Here is a 22,869-nt window from a genome sequence, read left to right as displayed (position 1 = left end):
TTTGTTCTAGGCACTGTTTTAGGCCCTAGGGATACATCAGTGAAAGGAACAGAAATCCCTGCCCTCGTGGTGCTTACTTCCTAGTGAAGAAAGCAGACAAATAAGTAAATAACACAGTATATTAGATAATAGTGAGAAATGCTACAAGCTGAAGAAGTTCTAGAAATCTGCTGAACAACATAATGCCAGTAGTTAACAATACGGTGCTGTGCACTTAAAACCTTAAGAGGGTAGATCTCATGCTAAGATGGTAAGTGTTTTTAACACACACACACACGTGGCAAGGAGACACAAGACTCTTGGAGGTGATGGTAACACAGGTGTGTGCTTATGTCCAAACTCCCCAAAACGTATAGATGAAACATGTGCAGTTTTTTTGTACCTTAAATATACATCAAATAGCAGAAAAAAAATGCTAAGGACAACAATAAAGTCGGGACTTTGTAAGGGAAGTTGCAATTTTAGACAGGCTGGTCAGGAAAGGCCTCTCTGAAAAAGTGGCATTTGAACAAAGATCTGATGGAAGTGAGGGAATGAGCCATTACATTATATGCCAGATGTTGATATATATCTTTTGCAATCATTTAAACCGTAAGTAAAAAATTCTAGGTACCTGCTTTAGCACGTGTGAAAGTATATTTAGTTTTAAAAAAATTTTTTAAAACAAAGTTTAGGAAAAAGAAATTAAGAAAGCAATCCCATTTACAATAGTGTCAAAAAGAATAAAGTATAGGAATAAATTTAACCAAGGAGGTGAAAAATCTGTGCAGGGAAAACTGTAAGACCTCTATATACATATCAGCCAGAATGGAATAGTATGCAGCCATGAGAATGAAGGAAATCCTGCCATTTGCATCAGCATGGATAGACCTCAAGGGTATTATGCTCAGTGATATAAATCAGACAGAGAAAGACAAATACTGTAAGATCTCACTTATATGAGGAATCTTAAAAAAAAGAAAAATTGAACTTGTCTAAACAAAGAGTAGATTGGCTGTTGCCAGGGGCTGGGAGGTGGGAGGAATGGGTGATGGTGGTCACAGGGTCTGAACTTCTGGCTATAAGATGAAGCCAGTAGCCTGATGAGAGGATGGATCTGGGAATGGAGTGTGTATCAGCTTCCTAGCTCTGCCATAATACAGTGCCATCAACTGGATGACTTAAAACAACACACATTCATTGTCTCACAGTTCTGGTGGCTAGAAGTCCGAAATCAAGGTGTCAGCAGGGCCATGCTCCCCCTGAAATCTATAGGGGAGACTGCTTTCTTACCACCTTTCTAGCTTCTGGTGTTTGCTGGCGATCCTTGGCCTTCCTTTTCTTACAAATGCATCACTTCATGGCCATCTTCCCTTGTGTGTTTTCACATCATCTTTCCTCTGTGTGTCTCTGTGTCCAGATTTCTCTCTTCTTATAGACAACAGGCATATTGGTTTAGGGGTTCACCCTACTCCAGAGTGACCTTAACTAATTGCATCTGCAATGACCTGATTTCCAAATAAAGTCACATTTTGAGGTACCAGGGGTGAAGACTTCAACAGGTCTTTTTGGGGGGCACACTTCAACCCATGAACAGGGTGGCAGGCTACTTGAGTGTGAAATGCCCTGTGTACCCAGCATTGATCATAATCAGTGCTCCGAGGGGATCTGTTCCTTGGTAGTGTTCTCCGAAATGCAGGATGTGTGGTGGAAAGAAGGCTGAGTAGGAGGATATATTGCTCCATTCATTCAAAACCGGGTCTACGTTGAATGCCTCCCAACCCCAGGATAGAAGGGGAGGGAATCTGATGGGGTGGAAGGAAGGACAGTCTAGAATCAGTGATCTGGGGGTGTTAGAGAGCAGACGTCCTGTGCACCAGGCCTGGGGAGAGGGCTGGTGGGAGAGCTGATGCTTCTGTCTTTCTCTATGGTCATGAGTGTCCTTCCCTGCTCATCTGTGTGCAAAGCACAGCCCTGGCCTGCGGTGGGGGAAAGCGGGGGATACAGGATAAGTACGTGGGTAATTGTAACAGATTCAATTGGTCTCTTTGGTCAAGCACCAGCCGTCACTGCCGTGGTTCATTATTTTACTTCTGTGATCTAACTGGCTGTGGCCATTCACTTTGGCCCAGCGTAGAAAGTATGAATATGGGGTGGCCCAGCATGAGAAAGTGGCTTTAACAACAAGGGCTCAGGCTTTAACTGTTTTTCAAGATGATAAACCCTGCTTCGCTGGAGGTTGATTTACTTTTTGGAAATGCTCAAATGTCCCTGGGAGCCATGTGTGAAGAATAAGGAAGGGAGGGTAGAGCTCAGTGGTAGAGCACGTGCTTAGCATGCACGAGGTCCTGTGTTCAATCCCCAGTCCCTCCATTAAAAAAAAAAAAAAAGAACCTGATTACTTCCCCCTTCTCTCCTGACCCCAAAACAAAAAGGAGGCAGACCAGAAGTGGAGTGGCATTTGGACCAGAGGGAGACCCAGCATGTGTGGCTGTGGCTCAGTGTGGATCCAAGGGCTTGGGAGAGGCTGTGTGTGGCTGAGAGCCTGGGTCAGGCATGGCTTTCCTCCCGCTCTGCTCCAGGGCCCACCCCACAGAGCACAGACAAGCGCAAGCTGAATGCTTTCAGTTTAATCTCTCTAGGCTACAAGCATGTTTAAGGCGGTAAGTCCAGAGACCCCATTCTGTTCAGTTTCTCAGAGTGAAAATATTGGAGAAGTGAATTTTTTCCTCAGGGTTTGTGCAAATTCGGCTGCATCTAGAGTACAGCGGAGAGGAGAATGAGGTTTGAAGGGTGGAGGCACCTTCCTCCTCTGCTCCATCTTCTGCTTCCCAGCCTCACTGAGCCCCTGGAGGGGCCTCGCACCAAAATCAGAGGGATGGCGGTTAGAGTCACCGGAGAACAAGGGACCTGCGCTCTCCCACCACCCGGGCAGGACTGAGAGGAAGACAAGCAGGCCGTGGACAAGAGGAAGGCTGGAGGCCAGACCCCAGGGGAAATCTGGTATCAGGCAACCATGGTGGTTTGCATGTGGACGGGAAATTGGAGACATCGTGAGGGAAGCTTCTGCAGGGAGTGCAGGGACTCAGGTGTGGTGTGCAGGTGGTGGCGTGTGCTGTCCACCTCCCACCCCTGGACTGTGGGTGGTGAGAATTCCCACTCCCACAAGCCTTTGCTTTGGGATGTACTCACCTTTGATTCATTTTTTCCCAACTTTAATTTTTTTCACGTAGTTTTTCTCCCGCTCTTTTGGCTAGCCCGAGACTTTTCTTACCCCGAGACCTAATTTTGGAGCAGAAAAATCACATGGGCAGAAAAGTTGTATCGTTAAAGAGGACGCCCACTTTCCCTCTTTCCCACCTTTCCCCAACCCCATCCCCCACCGGACATTATTATCCTCGGACAAATTCCTCAAGTGGAGAAGTTTTGCCGGTGGCGTGTTCCGTCCACCTCCCACCCCTGGACCGTGGGTGGTGAGAATTCCCACTCCCACGAGCCTTTGCCTTGGGATGTACTCACTTTCGAGAAATTTTCTTCCATCTTCAAGTCTTTCACGTAGTCTTCCTCTCGCTCCTTTGGCTAGCTCGAGACCTTTTTCTACCCCAAGACCTTTTCCTACCCCGAGTCCTAATTTTGGAGCAGAAAAATCACATGGGCAGAAAAGTCATATCTTTAAAGAGAACTCCCACCTTCCCCCGACCCCATCCCCCACTGGACATTATTATTCTTGGACAAATTTCTGAAATGGAGAAGTTTTGCCGGTGGCGTGTTCTGTCCACCTCCCACCCCTGGCCCGTGGGTGGTGAGAATTCCCACTCCCACGAGCCTTTGCCTTGGGATGTACTCACTTTCGAGAAATTTTCTTCCATCTTCAAATTTTTCAAGTAGTTTTTCTCTGGCTCCTTTGGCTAGCTCGAGACCTTTTTCTACCCCAAGACCTTTTCCTACCCCGAGTCCTAATTTTGGAGCAGAAAAATCACATGGGCAGAAAAGTCATATCTTTAAAGAGAACTCCCACCTTCCCCCGACCCCATCCCCCACTGGACATTATTATTCTTGGACAAATTCCTTAAGTGGAGAAGTTTTGCCTAGGGGCCCAGTTTCTTTCTCCTGAAAAGGTGGGTGGAAGGGGAAAGAAACCACGTAAGGTGCAGGCAGCAACATCTGCTGTTGCAGGAACTCTCGGTGGGGGGTGCAGGGTGCACCCCCATTTGTGCCTTTGTGTCCGGGTGAATGGCTCTGCCTGCTCCTCCCTGGGCCTGTCTCTGTGGGTGGAGGCGTCATGCAGGCCTGCCGCCAGACACTTCTCTAGGTTGTTATCTGGCGTAGAGACAGAGACTTACGCAGGGGTTTGAATACTAAGCTGGTTTTCTCCTGAGTCACTGCCGAAGTCTCCTGGGCTGTCTTTTGGGGTGAAGTAGATTCCACTACACATGTCGTCGTCTCATTAGCTTTAGCTACAAACCAACCAATTTGTTGAATTTAGCACAATCAGTGTTTTTTCCTCTTTGGAAGGGGTAAGAGGGCCCCAGGATACCTCTCTGTGCTGGGTGCCAGAAAACAAAAGTGAAAGGGCATGAACCCTGCCCTCTTTAGGGAGGTAACACACAATGTGCCTGCTATGGAACTGAATGTGTGTGTCCCCCTCAAATCATATGCTGAAATCTTAACAGTGGCACCCACCCCCCTGCCCCCGGCAATGTGATGGGAAGGAGGGCCTATGAGATTAGTCACAAGGGTGGTGTTCCCCTGAGTGGGATTAGCGCCCTTATAAAAGAGACCCCGGAGAACTCTGTCTGTCATGTGAGGATACAATGAGAGATTGGCAGTCTGCAACCTGGAAGAGGGCCCTCACCAGAACCTGACCAGGCTGGTGCCCTGATCTCAGATTTCCAGCCTCCAGAGCTGTGAGAAATACATTTCTGCTGTTTAAGCCTAGTTGCTAGTTACAGCAGCCAGATTGGATCAAGACAGTACCTCCTAGAAAGTGGGCAGAGTTGGGGAGGGATTTGGGGTGGGGTCTGGGGAGAATCAGGGGGCATGTCAGAGAGAAGCTGGGTCTTGAAGGCAGGATTCTGGCAGGGAGGATGTTCTAAAGGGGCTTCTTTGGGGGCAGGAAGTGAGTCAGCAAGAGCTCGGGGGAAGGCATGGGTGGGGCAGGTGTGGGGAGTGCAAACACGTTCAGCTGAGCTGATGTGGGTGGTAGTGGAAGGAGAGGCATGGAACACAGGGCTGGAAATGAGGTCTGAGGCTGAATAAGAGGCACCTCGCTGAGGAACTGGGAGTTAGGGGAGGTGTTTGCGGGTGAAGGGATTAATACCGTGAGTGACATTTCCTTTGTCATTTAACCTCATCTTTTCCTCCCTTTTATTCACAACAAATCTTTCCCCCAGACTTCCCATGACCTTAGCCTTAGTTTCCTCCTCAGCCTTGTCCCCCCCCCCCCACGCTCCTCGCATCAAGAGCAGGACCCAAGCCCCCTCCCCCTGGATCCCTCTCCCAGCCCCCACAGACATCCCCAGCTGTTAAATTAAAACCTCCCCCCAGGGCAGGAGGAGGGAGAGAACTCACGGGACACAGGTTCCTGGACCAGAGTAGAATCTTCTGTAACGGAGGAAAGAGATGACAGTGAGCCCTGAGCCTGCCCCGAGAGCCACCCTCCCTCCCTCCCATTCCCAATCCTCGGCTCCTGGAATGGCCTGTGGACGCACGGGAACACACGGCTCTGTAGGTTCAATGTGGCCACATCACTACGTCCCCCTGGGTGTTCTTTCTGATGTTTAATTTTAACTCCTCCTGCAATTTCTTGAAGCAGGCTCTCCTTGGGGAAGTGTCATATGCCTCTGAAAACTGCCCTCCTCCCCGCTTGCTTCTAGCTTGTGAAGGTTCCCTGAGATCCCCGTCAGGGAGATGGCTGTGGTTGGAGGAGCTCTCTGTGATGGAGCAGGACAGTGTGGGGGCCACGGGGCCACACCCCAGTGATTTCTAGGGTTGGACCCCCCATTCTCTTCATTCTTTTAACACAACATTTATACAAAGCTTGCTAATTAAAGGGGGTTCAGTGCTGAAGAAAGTGGACAGACCCTGCCTGACAGAGCTGATAGTCCACGATGTAATTATTTAGTTCCTGATGTGATGATGTGGGGAGGGCAGGTACAGGGTGTGATCAGGGCAAACAGGGACTCATTTATTCTGCATGTTCATGGAAGGGTCCTTTGAGAAGCTCATATCTAAACTGAGATTTGACAGATAAAAAAATGTTGGCCAGGCGATGCTCAGAGCTGGAGGAAGGGACAGGGGAGGAAAAGCATTCCAGGCAGAGGGAAGGACAAGAAGGAATGTCCTGATGTTCGATGTTCAAGGAACGGCAGTGTCGTCCTGGCCCGGACACTACTTTTGTGAGGTTGGAAAAGGCATCCTGAGAGACGTGATCAGAGGCAGGGGGCACCGCTCGGCACGTGGAATGCAGGTAAGATTTCAGCCCCCACCACCCCTGGCCTGGCACTCCTGTGCAGTGGACAACCTGCCCAGCTGTACGCGGTGGCCCAGAGGCCCTACAAGAAGGCCAGGGGGGCAGGAGCGTAATGGGTAGAGGGTGGTGTGTGAGGTGGTGGACCAGGCAGGGCTGGGGGTTCCTGGCTCCCTGACCAGTGGGGTCAGGCCGCGGGCGGAGACCTGGGGGCACGAGCCACTTGCAGAGGCAGGCGGAGCTAGGGCAGCACTGGGAGAGAAAGAGAGGCAGGAAGACAGGAGCGGTGGCTGCCCTGGACCATGAGGGCTCTGGTACGGTGCAGGGGAAGGGCCATACTCACGGGCACAGACCAGGGTCCCAGCCAGAGCTGCCAAGAAGAGGAGAGCCGTGAATCTCATGGCCTTGGGAAGAGGAGTGAATGTAACCACAGAATCCTCTGAGGGTCCGAGAATGCCTGTACTGACACTGCTGGGCCCTTTTAAGGATGTCACTAGCCAATGGGAATCAAGCTTGGAGGGGTGTGACATCCGCATCCTCCTCCCCTTCTTCCCCAAACTGTCACCCTCTAAGTCAACAAGGGCTAGGTGGGGCTGACCGATGCCTGGCATCCGTACAGGGAGGTCCTTTCCCTCCTGACTTCCAGCCATCCCTTTCCCCCTCCCTCCCTTCTCCATCCCTCCTGCCCCCTGGGTCACATCTCTGGGATCACAGGGACCAGAGACAGAGCAGGTTTTGTTTGGGGTGATTCTGGAATGTGTCTGTTGAGGGTCCTGGTAGAACTGGGGTTCTGGCATCTCTCCAGGGGGAGTCTGGGGGCTCAGGAGATCACGTCCGCCTTTTGCCTCCATTCCCACAAGAGCTCAGTGCAACCCTGGCTCCCCAGACTATGTGAGCCTTTCCCGGGGAGGCTTCCCTCAGGACACTTGGGGGCTGAGTTCATGGCTCCCCTCTCCCCTTGAGGGGCTGGATTTGTAGGCACTGTGCCTTCTCTGGAGGGGTCTTCTGTTCTTGAAGTTATCTAACCCCTATGAGGCACTGCCCCAGCTCCATATGGGCCTCTGTCAACCTCTATCTTCAGGCGCAACCAATGGGACTTCGTGTTTCTGAGAGGTTCTCTAAACTTACTGAAGTTGGAACTTGGTTCTCCATTCAAGTGGGGAGCTAATCCATAGTGCGAACAACCCAGAAAAATAGGTAATTCTGAAGAAGCTTCTCTTTGAGTTGGGATTTCTTCCCCTCCCTGAGCTGGGATTCAAGAGCCCTGGATTTTGAGTTCTGGCTTTGTCACATACACAGGACAGTATACTGTCCAACATTGAAAACTGCAGGGTTTTCATTTGTCATCTAGGAGTCTGGGCTCCTCTGTGCAGGACAGTAGTGGAAAGTAAATGAAATAACATATGGCCAAGAGTTCGTTAGATGATCCATTTCTATGGACTGTGTGGGATTCTTGAACCACGCAGAGGGTGGTTGGGTTTGGTTCAGGTTGGTGCTAGAAGCTTAACAGACTGGGGCCAAGGGGAAACAGGAGCCCGTTGAGGGGCTGATGGGTGGGAACAGGGCACTGGATACCAATCTGTGATGCTCTATTTGCTTGGCGTTGCCCCTCAGCAGGACCAGGAGGTCGTGCGTTCTTCTCTGCCTCATGGCTGCTCTGCAGATGAGCATGGGAAAGCAAGTATTGGGGAACTTTTGACATGAGGGTGTTTGGGGTGTCTCGGTTCAGGACATTAATCTCTTTAGGGGATAAAGGAAGAGAAAATTAATGGGGCGGGACATTATAGGCATGAAGAGGGAGAACTTTCAGGCCACTTCATCCATCCTTGGCCTCCAGGTAAGATGACCGTCACATTCAGGCAGCTGATCTGCTCCAGACATAGAGGGTGGGAATGGGGTTAAAGTAGGGGTTCCCCACTAACTCCCTGTGTGATCTGATGTTTAAGGTTTCTCTGGCACCTAACAGTGGCCAGTAGGTGAAGAAGAGGGATTCATTGAACTAATGCGGGGACAGGACCTGACAACTGCCCGCATGCCTGAGGGTCCAGGCCTGGGAGCCTTGGAGGTGGTGGTGGCCTCTACTGGGATGGGAGGGCTGAGTTACAGGAGAAAGTGTTGAGTGCATCAGTGCCCTGGGGTGTGTGTGTGTGTGTGTGTGTGTGTGTGTGTGTGTGTCCCCCCGTGTCCGTGTGTACACTGCAGGAGAAGCTCTGCCTCTAGACCCCAAGCAACCTCAATGAGCACATCAGAAAAGCCAACAGGAGCAAACTACATTATTTGCACAAGTTTTTTCGAACAGGAAATTAGAATTTTGGCATCAACATTAGAGCTGTCACAGAACAGGTCTTTCCAAATGTCACTGCTCAGCCCTTTTCCTCCCCCAATCCTCCTCCTGGCCTCAGGAATTAAAGAGGCAGGTACTGACATCAAGAGGAATGAGATGGAAGGGAGGGACATTTGTTCTATAGAAAATTTTCATTACCTTATAAATGTGCCCAGGTTCAATGTTATCCCACATTGTACAGCCCAGGAAAGAATGGGCTTAGAGAAGAGAGATGCACCCCATATGTCTGGGTGAGGGGTTCTCAGTGATGTCTTATCTTCTAGGGTACCTGATCTCCATGATGACTGTTTGTCAGTTTGTGTCTTTTCTCACATCCTGGTTATTCTCCATCCATCATCCCTCCCCCTCCTCCCTCCCTCAGGTCTATTCCCTGCCCATCTCTGTACTGATCTGGGATGATGCACTTTGTGGGCTGCATCGCTTGGACTCCCTTACCCTCTAGCTGCCACCTGAGTTTGGCTAATGGGGGAGATGGGAGGTCAGAGGATGGGAAGAGAGAGGTCGGGGCATTTGTTCCACCTGCTCCCTCCTTGCTTTGGCATACGTTTTAAGATGGTTCCCAATGGTCCCCACTTCCTGGCACTCATGCCCTTGTGTAATTCCCTCTGCACGAGCATGGGCTGGACCTAGTGATTCACTTCTAACAACGAGAGAACCTTGAGTAATACAGGTACTGATTAATTAAGACTGGAAAAACTTAATGTTGCAGAGGCCCAACATTTATTATAAAATGTTATAAACATTTATTATAAAATTTATAATTATAATTAAAAAATTTATAAAATATAAAATATTGAGGAATTAAAATTAATATTTATAAATTTATAAACTATTTAAAAATATTTTACAAATATATTTATGTATAAATTTATAAATAAATTATATAAATATATAAAACATTTGTATATATATATATTTATTTATTTTAAGAAATTGGCGCACAAGATCATAGAGGCTGGAAAGTCGAAAATCTGTAGTTCAAGTCTGAAGGCTTTTGGGCTAAAGACTGAGGGAAGAGCTGTCAATCCAAAGGCCATTTGCTGGCAGAGTTCCTTCTCCCTCCGAGGACGTCAGTCTTTTGTTCTATTCTGGCTTTCGACTGATTGGATGAGGCCCACCCACTGTATGGAGGACAATCTGTTCTAGTCAAAGTTCACTGATTTAAATGTTAATCTCATATAAAAATACCTTCCAAGAAACAGCCAGAATAATATTTGAGTAAATATCTGAGCACTGTGGCCCAGCCAAGTTGACACATAAAATGAACCATTACAGTAACCTTCAATATTTTGCTTTTGGAAGGGTTAGTGGACATTGGGTGGGGCCCAGAGGGAAAAAGACATGTTATGTGCAACTTCAGAAAGCTTTTTCCAGACTTAAAGTGAAAGACTCTTTTTCTATTCCTGGTTTCACGGGTGAAGTGGTGAGATCCAGGGAGGTGCAGGACAAGTCCACAAAGAAGACCAAACAGCTGGCCCTCCTGCTGTGGTCTTATTAAAAGGAACTCTCAGAGCTCCCATGTGGTCCAGCTACTTCGGTTGGCAAAGTCCAGATGGGGACTTGGAATCAAAGGGTAGAGGTAGAGGGTTGCGAATTTCAATGCCTACAGGAGTTAAGCAGGTTATATAAACAAGACAGGCAGGCCAGGTGTAAGGCAGACAACAGCAGAGATGCAATGATAAATGTCCCTCAACCTCAGGGTTAGGGAGTCGGGAGGAAGTGGTAGAGCCGGAGCAAACTGTAGTGTGCCTGTCCTGTCCACAGTGGTCGGCTGCCCCTCCCTTGGGCTGATTCTTGCCAGACATTCTAATTCTTCAGGAAAAATTAGAAATCTGCATTCCCATGTGAAATCTGATTTGCTTTCTTCTTATTTTTTAAAAAAAATACATTTTATGTATTATTTTTACTTTTTATTTTGAGATAACTTCAGACTTACAGGGAATTTGCAAAAATAGTACCAAGAATCTCCATGTATGCTCCCCAGGTTCACTGGGGACTGGAGTCCTCACATGCTAACATTTATTCATGCTTGATCCGTCATCTTTGGCTTTTGTCTCTTATCTCTTCTTCGGTGTTTTCCTGAACATTCTGAGAATTAGAGCTGAATTTTTAGCAGACATGAGGGAAGACCCCTTCAGAGCTGGGCACTAAGTTCTTGACTAATCTTCATGAAGGCAGATCCTGGTCCTTGTGGTTTAATTTTATCTTTGGAAACAACAGTTTATGGCTCAGTCAGGATTTGGTGGAGTTTTCTTTTTCTGCAAACGGTGCTTCCAACTATGCCCTGTCCAATCTCCCTTTCCCAGTTTTAGTGACATATTGAGTAGATTCCACAGTTTTTAGTTCCTTTTTGGTTATTAAGAAAGAATTCATCTGAAATTGAGCAGGACCCTGTGGGGCTCTCCTGGGCACAAAAGCCCCACTGTGTCCCTCGTTTCTTGTTTGTAGAAATAGGCTTTGGTTTCCTAGGCCTTCCATGAGTTCCAAAGAGCAGATGTAGGTGGTTACTAACTAGGAAAGTGAAGGAATGCAGAAACAAAGGAAAAGCAGTCAAGAAACAATAGTTTAGAGTCCTAGTTCCTTCTCAAGGGATATACATAACAATCTGACACAGAGCTTTGAGTTGTTCTGCAGGAACTAAGGCCCCCACTCAGGCAGAGGATGGTGACTACACGCTGACCACAAGCACGTAGACCCCAGACTGGTTAGAACCAGCAGGTTGGTGATTAAGGTCCCTGAAACATCACCCAGTTACCTCACCACCAACCAATCAGAAAAAAGTCATGTACCCTGCAGCCCTCACCCCAAATGTTGCCTTTAAAAGCCCTTCCCTGAAAAGGAAGCCACTGGGGAGTTTGGGTCTTTCGAGCATGAGCACCCGTTCTCCTTGATGAGCCCTGCGGTAAGCGCTGTTCCTTCACCATAACCTGGTGTCAGGAAATTGGCTTTGCTGTGCACCGGATGAGCCAACCCAAGTTTGATTCAGTAACACATCCAGTTTAAGATCTTACCCCTTTTCCTCTCCCAGCAGACGCTTAACTAGAGAGACCTGCGAGGGGGCAGGGTCTGGTTCTGGATCTCAAGGGAGGTGGGGCAGGATGGCAGAGATCTTCTAAGGTCGCTGGTCAGCGGCAATGAGAGGAGAAGTCCTGACCTCCTTCTGGCTTGGTCTCCCTTCATCTGCTCCTCTGAGGGCCTCTACTGATGCAGGGTGGTCTCCGGGTGGATGGGGTTCAGCTTCACCCAGTCCCCTTCATTGCTGTGCAGTCCTTCAAGAGGGGCAGTTCCTTGGGCCCTGCCAGGGGCCACACCTCGCCCCTCCTTCCACGTGCTGCCTCTTCTGATCTGGTTAGGAAATCCCCAGTGCAGCCTTGGCCTTTGACTCCTCTTCTAACGCATTCATGGGAATGATGGGAAATTCTGGGTTCTCTTCCTTGCCCTCCAAAGACTTCAGGAGACTGAGGCAGGAGGGTCTTCTTGCATCTTTTCCTTGCACTACCATGGAAAGCTTCCTCCTGAAATTTCAGATGACAAGCAGGTGCTAGTTTCTTTGTTCACTCTGCCCTGAGGCAGAAGTTGCTACAGGGACACCAACATTCATTCTGATCATCTCCCTGCCAGCCATTCCCCAGCCCTTGCAGTTAGGTGTGGCCATGAGGCTGAGTTCTTCCACCAACACGTATCACTTGCTGGTCCAGAAGAACCAGCCCCAGTAAACCTCCAAGCCATCTGTTCCTTGCACCTTCTGCACTTCTGTTGTTGGAATAGTGACGAAGATGAGAGAATAACCTCGATGCCGGGTATTGAGGATGGCAGAGCCATTGGCGGCCCGAACCCCTAAATGACTAGATGGAGAGATCCTCTTCCAGATCTGAGACATGAGAAAGACAAAACTCCCACTGTGTTTGAGCCACTATATGCTGGGATGTTGTTTACAGTAGTTTAACCTTCCCTAACTCATATATTTCTGATGCCTGGGGACACAGGCTCTCCCAAGAGCTGTCGTGCTCCAGGCTGGGCAGCTCCCTGTCAGTCTGGAGATGGCATCCATCTGGGGGAGGGAGATTAGTCTCCTCTTGGACTGGAACCTCCAATCTGTGAGCGATGCCCACATCCCCTCACTTGACTTGGATGGGAGAAGCTTTTGAGGGCCTGTGATTTCCTGCCGTGGGCCCAATGCCAATGCCAGGGCCATGGGGAAAGTCTCACTCAACACTGTGATGCACAGCAAAACAGCACTGGGCAGGGGAAGTGAGGAATGCGGCAGCCAGGCTCAGCCCCTGCAGACCTGGGTGATGGGTGGCTGTGAGTCAAAGAACTTGCTGGGACCCTTGCTCTCTGGGAAGGCTGAGTCTGGACGCTGTGGTTCAGGGTGAAGGCCCTGCTGATGCTTCACGGGGCTGTTCCATCCTGTGGGCTCCTGGCCAGGCTTTTCACCCCACCTTTCCTCCAGGGAAACGCACACATACTCCAAGTTTGATGATTTCAATGTAATAACATTTGAAGCCCCCTCCTCACTAAGGCCCGGAGATGCTGGGATCATCCCTGGGGATCTCCACACTGTAACTGGTTTTCCAGCCTCTGGAGATCCTGACTAAGGTGTTCAGTCTCAGCTAATGATTCTCAGCTCTGGAAAAATCTCCTAGTAAAGTAGCCAGGGATGTAGTCAGTTCCCAGCTGGCCCTTCTGATGCAGATGGTGGCCAGCAGTGGGATAATCCAGGAGAGTGGAAAATCCAAAAGTGCTCTGGCTGCTTCAGAATCCCTTCCTGTGGACTTGTGTTTGCTTTGGGACGACAGAACCAGCCCTGGAGAGATGGCTTAGTGACTCAACTTTGTAATTTACTAGCTAGCTATGTGGCCTTGGGAGAGGCAACTCATTGCCCCACTTCAATTGTTTTTCATGATGATTGGAAATTATAGTCTTTATCCTACAGGTTTATTGAGGAATACATATGTTAAGATGGGCCCTCTCCCTCCTCCCTCCATTCCAGGCCCAAGGTGGGGGAGCTGAGGATAACCTGAAACTTTGCTTTCTGCTCCTGATAAAACCAGTGACTTCTCTGAGACGTCTTCTCTGCTTGGAGTGGATTCTGCCCTGGCCCATTTCCTGGGGCCATGGTGAGAATGGATTGAGTTTTATTTCTTGAGGTGCTTTCTTGGTGCCGGGCACCATGCTGGGCCCAGGCAGATGCAGAAACAGTTGGTACATGGTGGGAACAGCAGCAGATGTCGCATCCAGGAAGAAAAAGCTCACCCGTCCTAGTTCACAGGGTTAGGGGCGAAGTTCTGCCCCGACACTTAGTAGCAGGGTGATTTTGGCCATGTCACACAATCTCTCTGACTCTTTGCCTCTGTCTCCAGTGCACTTGTGAAGGTCCAATGGGTCATCTTTCCTGCTTGGATGGTTGTGAGCCTCTCTTGGCTTGCTCCCTTCAACACAGAGACATCTTAAAAATAAGCTGTTTCCTTTACATTATTCCTTTCTAGCTTCTTTCCAATTCTTTCACAACCAACCTTTTTTTTTTTTTTTAGAAAAAACTACTTTTTTTAAAAGTTTTTTTTTGCCTCAAAATCCTCCTTTTAATTTATGTTGTTACCACCCCGTAATGTTCCCACCACCATCCCTGGAATAGAAACAGTCTTTGCCAAGGTACCCAAACACAATCTCCACTTTCTAGCCTGTTGATTTGTGACCCTGCTAAGCACTCATCTTTTGAAATGTTGGGATGTGTTCTCTCTCTCTCCTCTCCCGTTTTTGGTCACCCTTCACCCCTCTTTGACTCTCCTTTCTCTGCCGCTTCAATGTTCTCCACTGTTCTATTCTTAGCCCTTTTCTTCTTTCCTCTTTAAAGACTTTCTTGTGTGACTCATCCTTGGAGTCACACTTAGGACTCCCACATCTTCATTCCAGCCCAGATTCCTCTCCTGAACATTAACATCCACCAGCTGATGGGGAATCACAGGATGTACCACAAACCCATCAAACCCCACAAGCTGAAAACTGGCCTCATCCCGCTTCCCCATCATCTGTGCATCCTCCTCCACTGTTTTCTGTTCTGCAGCATCAACATTCACCAGTAATCTAAATTGAGAGCTGAGAGTAGTTTTATGGTTTTCCATCTCCCTAAACAGCTACATTACAAGGACCTGGAGGCCTGTCAAGTCTCCCTCTTTACATGCTGCCCTTCTGTCTTTTCCAGGGCCTCCACATTTTTCTTTCTTTCTTTCTTTCTTTCTTTCTTTCTTTCTTTCTTTCTTTCTTTCTTTCTTTCTTTCTTTCTTTCTTTCTTTCTTTCTTTCTTTCTTTCTTTCTTTCTTTCTTTCTTTCTTTCTTTCTTTCTTTCTTTCTTTCTTTCTTTCTTTCTTTCTTTCTTTCTTTCTTTCTTTCTTTCTTTCTTTCTTTCTTTCTTTCCTTCTTTCTTTCCTTCTTTCTTTCCTTCTTTCCTTCTTTCTTTCCTTCTTTCTTTCCTTCTTTCCTTCTTTCTTTCTTTTCTTTCTCTCATCTGGCTACTAATGCTTTATTTTTTTCTTTTTTAAAAATGGAAGTATAGTTGATTTACAATGTTGTGTTTGTTTCAGGTGTACAATAATGTGACTCAGTTATACATACACATATACATAAATCTATTCCTTTTCAGATTCTTTTTCATTATTGGTTATTATAAGATATTGAATATAGTTCCCTGTGCTGTACAGTAGGCCCTTGTTAGTTATCTTTTTTATATATGTTAATCCCAAACTCTTAATTTATCCCTCCCTCTCTTCCCCCTTTGGTAACCATAAGTTTGTTTTCTATGTCTGTGAGTCTACTTCTGTTTTGTAAATAAGTTCGTTGTTGTCACTTTTTAGATTCCACGTGGAAGAGATGTCATGTATTTGTCTTTCTCAGTCTGACTGAGTTACCTTAGTATGATAATCTCTAGGTCCATCTATGTTGCTGCAAATGGCATTATTTCATTCTTTTTTATGGCTAAGTAATATTCCATTGTATATATACATTTTCTTTATCCATTCATCTATCAATGGACATTTAGGTTGCTTCCATGTCTTGGCTATTGTAAATGTGCTATGAACACTGGGGTGTATGTACATTTTCAAATTATGGTTTTCTGTGGATATATGCCCAGGAGTATGATTCCTAGATCATATGGTAATTCTATTTTCAGTATTTTTGTGTGGTGGGGTGGGAGGAAATTAGATTTATTTATTATTTTTTTAGAGGAGGTGCTGGGGATTGAACCCAGGATCTTGTGCATGCTAAGCATGTGCTCTACCACTTGAGCTATACCCTCCCCACTATTTTTAGTTTTTTTTTTTTTTTGAGGAATCTCCATACTGTCCTCCATAGTGGCTGCAGCAATTTGCATTGCCACCAACAGTGTAGGAGCGTTCCTTTTTTCTCCACATCCTCTCCAGCATTGATTATTTGTGAACTTTTTAATAATGGCCATTCTGACCCATGTGAGGTGATACCTCATTGTAGTTTTGATTTGTAATTCTTGATATTGAGTATCTTTTCATATGCCTATTGGCCATCTGAATGTCTTCTTTGGAGAAATGTCTATTTAGAGCTTCTGCAAGGCCTCCCCATTTCTTATCTCCATGCAAGAAACAGACTCATTGTTGATCTTCCTTCTCAGCGTCTTGGCTTCCATCTACCCATTAAAGTGATTTCTCAAACACAAACTCTGTGGCAGAGCACATGTGTCCTTGTACTAATGGGCTCCTGTCTGTCCCTTCAATTTCAACCCCTCCTCACTCCTTCATCTGAACCCTCCCTCAAACATTAAGTTTTTTTCAATTTCTTGCATAGGTTTTATTTTTCCTTGCCTCTGCTTCTTCATGTATTTCCCCCATGTAATGTCTACAATGCCCTCCTCCACTTTGAGATGCCCAACACACAGCGAGAAGGCAGCATATTTTGATGGAATGAGAATAAATGAGTGGAACTACGTGTCTTCAGAATCTGGGCCGAAGGGATGTGGAATGGGTGGACTAAACTTAGATTAATTAGCAACATGAATGTGTTGGAAACCAGGAGTTCCTCTTACATACCGAGCCACTTGTTCTGATGTGCACTTTGCTGGACTGTCTGTGAGGTTTCTTCAGTGAACCTAGCCTGATAACCCCTCTCTCTGAACTTCTAGGTGGGCTTGTGCTGCAGAAACCTGGTGATCCAGGCCATAGAAGCTTCCTTGAGTCTGGAAAGAGAGCCGGCAGGTTCTCAAAGGCTCGGAGAGTCTCTTTGGGGTTTCGTGGTGAAGAGGGCTGGCACTGGGCTTTGAATTCCTAAGTAGTCTAGAATGAGACTCCCCAGGAAGGGCCCTGGGGACAGGTGAAGGTCCGGGGGACAAGTGGCTTGGGAGAGAATGGGGCTGCTTGGCTTCACTGATGGCTTCCAGTAGGGTCTTCGGGAGGAAGGGTCAGGGAGTTCCTGTGGTCCAGGATAGGAATAAAGTTGGCGTCGGGGGTGAATCAGTTCTCATGTCAAAGGTAGATGAGGAGGCCCCTGTGGGGAAGAGTGGGCAGAATTCAGAGGAAGGTGGGCTGGGGCTCCGGTCCCTCCGTAAACACTGGGCACTGGCAGCAGAGAGATCAGTGTGATGGGGTTTCTACCTCATGGCACTCACCTTGCAGGCTTGGTAATAAAATAAATGAAAGAATTTTCTATTAACACTGCCTGCTGTGGGGAGTACCCAGAAGAGGGAAAAATGAAGGTCTGAAGTAGCTCAGGGCTGTTGCAGGGAGAAGAGCTGAAATGTTAGATGAAGTGTCAGAGGCCTTTTGGGCAGGAGAGTGAGAGAGGACCTGCTGCCTTCTGGAGATCAGAAGCCAAGGGTGTAACCACTATATATAAAAATAGATAAAAACCAAATTTCTTCTGTATAGCACAGGGAGCTGTACTCAACATCTTGTAAAGCTTTTAATGAAAGAGAATATGAAAATGAATATATGTATGTATATATATGACTGGGACATTGTGCTGTGCACCAGAAATTGACACGTTGTAACTGACTGTATTTCAATTTAAAAAAAAAAAAAAAGCCAAGAGTGGAGAGGGTCTGGGGAGGGTGTGGGGTGGGGTGAAGTTTCCAGCTACAGGAGAGCACAGGGATCTGTATGTGTGTGGGGGGTGTGTGTGTGTGTGTGGTGTGTGTCTGTATGTGGCTGTGTGGGTGGTGTGTATGTTGTGTGTATGTGGTGTGTGTGGTGTGTGCAGTGTGTGTATGTGTGGTGTGTATGTGGTGTGTGTGGTGTGTGCAGTGTGTGTATGTGTGGTGTGTATGTGGTGTGTGTGGTGTGTGCAGTGTGTGTATGTGTGGTGTGTATGTGGTGTGTGTGGTGTGTATGTGATGTGTGCCTGTGTATGTGACGTGTGTATATGTGGTACGTGTGTGTGTGTGTGGTGTGTATATGGTGAGTGTGGTGTGGTATATGTGGTGTCTTTATGTGGTGTGTGTGTAGTGTACAGTGTGTGGTGTGTGTGTTTGTGGTGTGTGTGTGTGTTTGAGTGGGAAGTATGTGTAGACAGAGGAAGACACTCTCTTCTCAATCCAAAAGTCATCTTGGACAGATCATTACACAGCAAACAGGAACAGTTCTTGCTATTTGCACAAGTCTTTTCCAGGAGGAAGTCAGCCCTCAGGGGGCTGGAGTCAGCGCTGCCAACCGCAGCCTCTGCAGCAGCCTTTCCCCTTGACTCCCTCCACTTTTCTGCACCTTAGGAATTAAAGGGGCAGGTGCTCCCAGGAGTGGTGGGCGAGGGGTCAGAGATCTGTGTGGTAAAGACTTTTTCATTAACTTAAAACAAGATGTTTTTCATAAATTTAAAACAGGTCCTTAATGATCCATTACCAAGCTTAGGTTGTTACCCAGAATGGAGAGGGAGGGGAGGCACCGGATGGGAGCAGGGGCAGGGACGATGCCTGAAAGACAGCGGCTCATTTTCCCTTGGATGTGGTTAAAGAAAAGCACACTCTGGTCACCTGGGTTATGTGGGGGAGCGATTGTCCCTGAATGCCTGGCTGGACATCCTTCTGATTGCGGGGCTGCTGATGGCTCTCCTCCTATCCTGTATCTTCTTTTCCATTCTTCTCTACCTCGGTGCGGAGCCCTGTTCTCGACAGGAGGGTAGGACATGTGGAATCCAGAGGGAGGAGGTGGCCCTTCTGTTAAGAGGATGGAGTGATACTTTCTGCATCTAAGACACGGACAGAAGATGCCTTTACCTGGTTGCCCTGACCGCCCGGACTTTGCTGGTCTTCCTGTCAAGCACCCCCCGGCACTGCAATAACGAGTTGTCTCCCTGAGCTGGTAGAAGCTGACTAGTCACCTTGGTCAAGGGCACTAGGTAAAACCAGAAGGTAAACTGGCTGAATTTTAGATATGCTTGCCGGAAAAATGTCCTCCAAGTCAACGTCCCAGGCTTTGAACAATCTCAGAGTGACACATCATGTACCTCTGAAAGGTGAGTTAATATTTGGAAATGATCAACTATCACTAAGGATCAACGATAAGGAAAAACGAGGACAGAGATTTGGGTTGAAAACTGAACTTGGTGACTTTATCACAAGGCTCCCTTTTTGCCTGGCTCCTGAACTCATTCTAAAAGTCAGTTCAAAAGGGGAGACAATTTCGGAGCAATGGAAATCTGCCTAGGATGAGAATGTCTTCCCAAGGTGATGCGTTTGAAGAATGTGGTGCTCATTTAGAGGGAGAAGTTCTCGTTTATTTGAGACAAAGAAGTTCTCTCTTTATTCCCATCAAGTTGGGACTTGGCCTTAGCCAGGTTTTTGGCACACTCAGTACATTCTTAATTCCTTTATCCTGATGGGCTGGAAAGTTGAGAAGTCATCAGACTTTGGGAAGTTTCAGGGCTGGGAATCAATCTGGGGAAACTTCCTGGACAAGAAGCTGGAGGAGAGGAGATGGAAGTATGTGCCTTCAGTGTTGAAGACTTGTTAGTTTAAGGCTTGGATGCAGGACTGGGGCTTGTAAACTGAGTGGAGTTCACTGTGGAATCTTAAAACTAGGGAATAACAGAGTTGAGAGGGGGGCTGTTGGTAGAAAGCCAAGGTAGGGCTTCACAATGGAGCTTTAAATGGGAAGGAAGGGAGGCCATCTCGGTGGCATGCCATTCTCTGCCTTTGCGTAATTGGAGCTAAGCCTAAAGTGTTCCATGCGGCCTGAAGAGGGCCTGGGTCCTCTCCACGCCCCGGTCCTTATCACACACCTCCTTAATCCCCAGAGGTGCCAGGGGTCAGGCCCCGCTGCACAGAGAGCCAATTTCCTCGAGGAGATGACTTGGACAAACGAATTTTACGTTCTCACTTGCTCATGTGTGAGCCTGGGGCACTGCGGGGCTGGAGGCGGAGGAAAGGAGTTGCCTGAGGTTTGGAGGAGGCAACTTGCCTGTTCTCTGCTGAGATTCTAGGAACTGCAGGAGGCTGCTGTCCTGAAGAGTCCCCAGTTGGCCTCAAGTCCTGACTCCCTCTGGTCCCCTGGCACTCTCCCGGGTAGAATTCCAACCTCTTCCCTGCTTCCTGTTCTGAGTTAAGGACAAGTCTAAGTGGGAACATTTAACCTCCTTAGACACTTAGATGAGGAGGGTCTTAGGGAGAAGTCATTCTGTCCATATCCATCCGACTAGCAGAGAGAAGGGGGCAAATGCGCCAAGCTGAGGGGATAAAGGAGAGAGAATCCTTCCCTTAGGCTTTGAAATGTACTGTGGATGTATAATTTCTGCCGTCTCCAGTGCTCTCTGTTTCACGCACTTCATCCAGCTTTCTCCATGCGGGGGCAGTGGAGGAAGGCTCCGGCTCCGCTTTTCTCTATCACTTACTTTTCATACACAATGAATAGACTTGACCCTCCTTCCCACTGGGAGAAATGCAGCTTTCTTGTCAATATCTCTGTGGAGTCCCAGGAGCTTCTGCCCTTTTGATCCCCACAACGTCCTCTTCCTGCTGAACTGTGTGTCATTTGTCTTAATTCCTTGAGCTGTTCTTTGAGCCTTGAATACCATCAGCCCCTCAAAATGGGACACAACCCCTTTCTCTGAATTTCTCTGAGCACCACCAACAGAAGGTTTTGACTTTGCTGAAAATTTGGGGTTAAATTCTAGCACAAAAACAGTGTAATAGTGACTATTAATCATCCTTGTTGCAAATTTCAGTGGCCCTGACTACCTCGGGGAGCTCCACACCATCTCCCTGTCCTTGGAACTTCACTCTCCCCCAGACATCCTCTTTCCCTTTGCCACCTTCTATCCATTGACCTAACTATTCTTCATCTGTTCACTCAGTAAATGTTTGCTGATATTTACCATGCGCACTGCTCACTGATCAGCTTAAGTGGTTTAGTTCTCCTCTCTCTTACCACCCAGCGGAACCCCACCTCTCTCCACTGAGAACACAGAACTGGCACCAGGCCATGCCACCATTTTGACCAAGCGTGCACATCACATCACATGCCTCAGTCGGAGAGAAATCTTTGTATGTCGTGATGAACCACGACACACCACAGCTCTGTCAAGCACTTTATCTTGACCCTCTATCCTATGAGTTGCTGACTCACTAGTGAGAAGAAACGCATCTCTGCCTTTACAGCACTGATGGCTGCAGACCACATAATGACCCCTGTAGGTACGCTCATCATGTGGGGAACTGCTGTTTTTCTGCCAGTGAAATAAGGAACAGACCAGCTGTTACTTTGCTGTTTTCCTTTACCGTCTATGTGTCTTCAGAGAGCCCAATTCTTCTAAAGGAATTCCTTGTACATGGTGCAAATAAAAATACTTTATTTTAAATGTTGAAATCGGCCTCTGAGTCTTCTATTTGCTTTTGACATCACCCAAAGTTCCTTCCTTTCTTTTCTTTTCTTTTCTTTTTTTGGAGGGGGAGAGGGAGGTATTTTGATTGATTTATTTATTTTAATGGAGTTGCTGGGGATTGAACCCAGGACCTTGTGCATGCTAAGCATGTGCTCTACCACTGAGCTGTACCCTCCCTTAAGAGGTCCTTTCTTTTGACATTACCCAGATCTCACTGAAATATTCTCTCACAAAAAGATGTATACCTGGATACATTATACCATTACTTCAGAGGGCAGGATGTCTCTAGCCAGGTATTTTTGTTATGAATTATTTTATAGTAAGAATGATGTAATTTGGTTTATATGAGGAGGCCCTGGGGAGAAGGAGGAGGGTCCCACCTGAAGACTGAGGTCTTTCCTTGGGCAACGGTTGACCCTCAGATCCCTGCTGGTCCTGACACACGGACTCTCAGGGTCTCTGCCTCTCCTCCGTCCCACCCCTCCCACAAGCCACTCCAGCTTTCTGGCTGACTGCCACACAGAAACCCGAGCCGGCTAGCCAATTCTGGGTCTCATGGGTTTATGGGAGGCAGCAGTTAGCGACATCATTGATATGTTTCTGGGTGACGGTGTGGAAAAGAGTTCTCTAGAGTGAACACAGACTGGGGACTGGGGAGGATGAGAACTCAGGCGGGGTGCCTGCAGATTCCTGCCAGGCATTTCAGGGGCCCGGGCACAGTCTGGGGAAGCAGAAGGTAGAGGCAGGAGGTGAACCCTGGCAGCGCCCTCCCTGGTAGGGTCAGGACTCTGTTAGCCAGGCCTTTTGAATCCTGGTTTTTGGTTTTAAAATTCTGTTTATTTTCCTTACGTAAAGTCATGCTGAACACTCCAGACTATTTCTGTGGCGCTAAATGAATTAAACAAACGGTATTTTTCCATGTCTGAGCCCAGGAGGATGTCAGGGGCCAGAATGGGGTGGTGTGGCGGGGACATTCTCCAGAACAATCCATGGGGACATATTCTGGCTGCCTGGCCTGGCTCTCTTTCCTTTCTTCCAGCATAAAACTCTGACTTAGCGTTTCCGAGTTTAGAGTTAAGAGGACAATGTCTATATCCAGGGCTCATTTAAGGATAGAGTTTCAAAGAGGGTCGGGGGTTTTGGGAACGGCACGCAAACTAGCCTCATTTGAGTAGAAAATCGGGGTGAGAAATAAGAGTGCTGGGAAGGGACCCACAGGGCAGGGTGGTTTCTGTCAGAACTG

The 22,869-nt window shown here is 47.6% G+C and overlaps 1 protein-coding gene across 3 annotated transcripts; it reads right to left on the bottom strand.

Annotated features, from left to right (window-relative positions):
* Positions 1 to 2,594: 2,594 nt before the first annotated feature.
* LOC123619521 (uncharacterized) lies at positions 2,595 to 6,917 on the bottom strand. Of its 3 annotated transcripts, none has more exons than XM_074375933.1 (7): positions 6,792 to 6,917; positions 5,551 to 5,583; positions 4,323 to 4,436; positions 3,828 to 3,935; positions 3,499 to 3,606; positions 3,172 to 3,261; positions 2,595 to 2,916 (listed from the first exon to the last, which is right to left on the bottom strand). In XM_074375933.1, exons 1-6 carry the CDS (start codon positions 6,847 to 6,849, stop codon positions 3,233 to 3,235), a joined length of 450 nt encoding a protein of 149 aa, XP_074232034.1. In that variant the 5' UTR covers positions 6,850 to 6,917; the 3' UTR covers positions 2,595 to 2,916; positions 3,172 to 3,232. The 3 variants fall into 3 exon arrangements, with proteins under 3 accessions (XP_074232034.1, XP_074232035.1, XP_074232036.1); XM_074375934.1 differs by having other exon boundaries at positions 2,595 to 2,736; XM_074375935.1 differs by lacking the exon at positions 4,323 to 4,436 and having other exon boundaries at positions 6,792 to 6,908.
* Between the last annotated feature and the right edge of the window lie 15,952 nt (positions 6,918 to 22,869).

The sequence above is a fragment of the Camelus bactrianus genome, chromosome 12 (genome assembly GCF_048773025.1).
Source record: "Camelus bactrianus isolate YW-2024 breed Bactrian camel chromosome 12, ASM4877302v1, whole genome shotgun sequence".
Classification (NCBI taxonomy): domain Eukaryota; kingdom Metazoa; phylum Chordata; class Mammalia; order Artiodactyla; family Camelidae; genus Camelus; species Camelus bactrianus.
Note: the sequence above shows the minus strand (reverse complement) of the source record. Positions and strands in the feature narration are given on the sequence as shown.